Consider the following 5,000-nt stretch of genomic DNA (forward strand, 5'->3'; position numbering starts at 1 on the left):
TAGTGAGCAGTAATGGTGAGTGTACCATAAGAAGCGACCAGGGGACAATGAATGACAGGTATAGTGAGCAGTAATGGTGAGTGTACCCCAAGAAGCGACCAGGGGGCAATGAATGACAGGTATAGTGAGCAGTAATGGTGAGTGTATCCCAAGAAGCGACCAGGGGCAATGAATGACAGGTATAGTGAGCAGTAATGGTGAGTGTACCATAAGAAGCGACCAGGGGGCAATGAATGACAGGTATAGTGAGCAGTAATGGTGAGTGTACCATAAGAAGCGACCAGGGGGCAATGAATGACAGGTATAGTGAGCAGTAATGGTGAATGTACCATAAGAAGCGACCAGGGGGCAATGAATGACAGGTATAGTGAGCAGTAATGGTGAATGTACCATAAGAAGCGACCAGGGGGCAATCAATGATAGATTTGTCATTTAACAGTTGATACCTGGGCAAACTTTATCTCAGATTATTACGAGATCTTCCGTGTTTCTCAGGTAGTGTTTTGACCCATCAGAGGGTAGGACAGAACACATGATAATGGGAACGTGAGCGATATATTGTGGTATAGAGCTTGTGGCACCCATGGAGGCACTGGACTCTGGACTGGGGTCCTTTGTACCTGGGGTATATAACCTGGTGAGGCGCATGGGAGGGTAGCCAGTGTTGCGCCGACTAGACCTGTCTCATGACAGTGTGAGTCGACCTGATGTTTACCGTGCTCCTCCTAGCCGTCCTGGCCACGACAGCCCTAGCAGGTAACTTTAAGTGTGACGGTGATACAGTGACCTGGGTGTTACAAGTGTTGGGTGTAACACTCCTAGCTTCACCTTCGTGACAGTGATGCAGTGTTTGAAGTGTTGCACGTGATGGCTGAAACCTAACATCGAAACGAAATGAGCAAGATCCTTCCACGAAGCCTAGAACTGCAATGCAGTGTTTCCGACCTGTTGCATGCCCCTATGATCTACCATAACATACTGTTCGTCAGTTACTCATTATTGCTCGTGTTGATTACTTAGAGTCATCTGATGAAGAAGAGTTTTCTTCCTCAGTTCCATGTTCCTTCCCTCTATAAGACTGAGAAATGTTCTCGACTTCAGTGTTTTATGCCTTGAGAGAAATAAGTCACTAATCCGTGTCTGGGATAATTAATTATTAACCCTCATTACCGTGGCTGGAATAATTAATTATTAATCCTCAATATCGTGGCTGGAACAATTCACTCTTAACTCTCAGCACCGTGGCTGGAATAATTCACTATTAGCCTTCAATTCTGTGGCTGGACAATTAGCTATTAACCCTCAGTACCGTGGCTGGAATATTTCACTCTTAACACACATTTCGGAGAGGAAAATTTTGACAACGTTTCGGTTCGTCCTGGAATACTATTAAGTCATAACTTGATCGTAGCTCAGGACAGTTCGAAACTCGTCTGAAGACGAGTTTCGAACTGACAAGTTTCTCTGACGAGTTTTTCTGACAAGTTATATGAGTGATGTGAACACTCACAGCAACCATTGAACCTTCCGCACGGCCATTGAAGCTTAAAAAAACCTCGAGAAAACAGAATCTTTGTTTCCAGAGGTACACGACCTTTCGTCCACATGGAGGGAACTTTCTTAAGTAAATCTAGGAAATCAGAGACAAGAATTTCTAGATTCGCTTGAGGAAGATTACTGCCAGACGCATGAAACGTTGTGTACATCTATATGTTGTTTTCCTCAGCCTTTTCACCACCACTTTTTGGCTGTTGTCACAATTTCACATAAAGTTAATCTCCTCAGTCTGCATTACCCGAAAAGTCATGTACGGCGTCAGATTATTTTAGGGAGGATTGCTGTTCATGTTGTTTTGTGCCAGTTGTGTCAGTGGCTTAAGAAATCGTAATGACACGATTGCAAATAAACCATACCCCCGGCCGGGATTGAACCCGCGGTCATAGAGTCTCAAAACTCCAGCCCGTCGCGTTAGCCACTAGCTGGTCTAGTGGCTAACGCGACGGGCTGGAGTTTTGAGACTATGACCGCGGGTTCAATCCCGGCCGGGGGTATGGTTTGTGTCAGTGGGTTTGTTAATGAGAACACAGCTATCGCAGCTCCAGGAAATTGGTTTTAAAAGCTTGGAGTTTACTTAAGAGAACTAAAGCACTTGCCTTATAAGTGCGTAACTGTTCAACTTACAGTCTGAGAGCTGTTATCCTACCTCAGCTCATTTCAAAGCCCAACTCTGTTAAGAAATATTTACTGCCTTGTAAAACACAACGGTCGAGTAGCACCTATTAACTTCTCTTCTCGTGCGAGTTTACGATCTTACTTTTGCAGCTAAGAAAGAAGAATCGACACAGCAGCAGTGGCGTCACATCACTAAATTGTCCTTGTGTGATGGCAGCGATGAGAGGCACTGGTAACCAGGGACAGCTGCTGTCCTCGACTCTCTAGTTACAAAGTACTAGGCTACAGTACCACTCGTAACCAGGGACAGCTGCTGTCCTCTACTCTCTCTAGTTACTAAGTACTAGGCTACAGTACCACTTGTAACCAGGGACAGCTGCTGTCCTCTACTCTCTCTAGTTACTAAGTACTAGGCTACAGTACCACTTGTAACCAGGGACAGCTGATGTCCTCTACTCTCTCTAGTTACTAAGTACTAGGCTACAGTACCACTTGTAACCAGGGACAGCTGCTGTCCTCTACTCTCTCTAGTTACAAAGTACTAGGCTACAGTACCACTTGTAACCAGGGACAGCTGATGTCCTCTGTTCTCTCTAGTTACAAAGTACTAGGCTACAGTACCACTTGTAACCAGGGACACCTGCTGTCCTCGACTCTCTAGTTACAAAGTACTAGGCTACAGTACCATTTGTAACCAGAGGCAGCTAATGTCCTCGACTCTCTAGTTACTAAGTACTAGGCTACAGTACCACTTGTAACCAGGGACAGCTGCTGTCCTGTACTCTCTAGTTACTAAGTACTAGGCTACAGTACCACTTGTAACCAGGGACAGCTGCTGTCCTGTACTCTCTAGTACTAAGTACTAGGCTACAGTACCACTTGTAACCAGGGACAGCTGCTGTCCTCGACTCACTCTAGTTACTAAGTACTAGGCTACAGTACCACTTGTAACCAGGGACAGCTGCTGTCCTGTACTCTCCAGTTACTAAGTACTAGGCTACAGTACCACTTGTAACCAGGGACAGCTGCTGTCCTGTACTCTCTAGTTACTAAGTACTAGGCTACAGTACCACTTGTAACCAGGGACAGCTGCTGTCCTGTACTCTCTAGTTACTAAGTACTAGGCTACAGTACCACTTGTAACCAGGGACAGCTGCTGTCCTGTACTCTCTCTAGTTACTAAGTACTAGGCTACAGTACCACTTGTAACCAGGGACAGCTGCTGTCCTGTACTCTCTCTAGTTACTAAGTACTAGGCTACAGTACCACTTGTAACCAGGGACAGCTGCTGTCCTGTACTCTCTCTAGTTACTAAGTACTAGGCTACAGTACCACTTGTAACCAGGGACAGCTGCTGTCCTCTACTCTCTCTAGTTACTAAGTACTAGGCTACAGTACCACTTGTAACCAGGGACAGCTGCTGTCCTGTACTCTCTCTAGTTACTAAGTACTAGGCTACAGTACCACTTGTAACCAGGGACAGCTGCTGTCCTGTACTCTCTCTAGTTACTAAGTACTAGGCTACAGTACCACTTGTAACCAGGGACAGCTGCTGTCCTGTACTCTCTAGTTACTAAGTACTAGGCTACAGTACCACTTGTAACCAGGGACAGCTGCTGTCCTGTACTCTCTCTAGTTACTAAGTACTAGGCTACAGTACCACTTGTAACCAGGGACAGCTGCTGTCCTGTACTCTCTCTAGTTACTAAGTACTAGGCTACAGTACCACTTGTAACCAGGGACAGCTGCTGTCCTGTACTCTCTAGTTACTAAGTACTAGGCTACAGTACCACTTGTAACCAGGGACAGCTGCTGTCCTGTACTCTCTCTAGTTACTAAGTACTAGGCTACAGTACCACTTGTAACCAGGGACAGCTGCTGTCCTCTACTCTCTCTAGTTACTAAGTACTAGGCTACAGTACCACTTGTAACCAGGGACAGCTGCTGTCCTGTACTCTCTCTAGTTACTAAGTACTAGGCTACAGTACCACTTGTAACCAGGGACAGCTGCTGTCCTCTACTCTCTCTAGTTACTAAGTACTAGGCTACAGTACCACTTGTAACCAGGGACAGCTGCTGTCCTGTACTCTCTCTAGTTACTAAGTACTAGGCTACAGTACCACTTGTAACCAGGGACAGCTGCTGTCCTGTACTCTCTAGTTACTAAGTACTAGGCTACAGTACCACTTGTAACCAGGGACAGCTGCTGTCCTGTACTCTCTAGTTACTAAGTACTAGGCTACAGTACCACTTGTAACCAGGGACAGCTGCTGTCCTGTACTCTCTCTAGTTACTAAGTACTAGGCTACAGTACCACTTGTAACCAGGGACAGCTGCTGTCCTGTACTCTCTCTAGTTACTAAGTACTAGGCTACAGTACCACTTGTAACCAGGGACAGCTGCTGTCCTCTACTCTCTCTAGTTACTAAGTACTAGGCTACAGTACCACTTGTAACCAGGGACAGCTGCTGTCCTCTACTCTCTCTAGTTACTAAGTACTAGGCTCTAGCACCACTTTCACTTCCTTAATACATTTCACCACCACCATGACCACCACCACAATGTAATTTAGAGAGTTGAAAAACTTAGTTATTTGCCGGATTTATAAAATCTATGTCATTTTAGTTACACAGTATGCATCCATATATAAATGTATGTAAATATATGTATGTATATAAATATATACCATCGCGCACCACCACTATGACCACCACCACCATGACCACCACCATGACCACCACCACCACCATGACCACCACCACCACCATGACCACCACCACCACCATGACCACCACCACCATGACCACCACCACCACCATGACCACCAC

At 45.7% G+C, this 5,000-nt stretch overlaps 1 protein-coding gene across 1 annotated transcript in view; it reads left to right on the forward strand.

Annotated features, from left to right (window-relative positions):
- The first annotated feature begins 633 nt into the window (after positions 1-633).
- The window catches only part of LOC128684449 (uncharacterized), a 59,303-nt gene continuing 54,936 nt past the window's right edge, over positions 634-5,000 (forward strand). Inside the window, exon 1 of the mRNA XM_070097482.1 lies at positions 634-756. Within this exon, the coding sequence (XP_069953583.1) occupies positions 708-756 (49 nt within the window). The 5' untranslated portion in view covers positions 634-707. The remainder of the gene's footprint in view (positions 757-5,000) is intronic.

The sequence above is a fragment of the Cherax quadricarinatus genome, chromosome 4, assembly GCF_038502225.1.
Source record: "Cherax quadricarinatus isolate ZL_2023a chromosome 4, ASM3850222v1, whole genome shotgun sequence".
NCBI classification, from domain to species: domain Eukaryota; kingdom Metazoa; phylum Arthropoda; class Malacostraca; order Decapoda; family Parastacidae; genus Cherax; species Cherax quadricarinatus.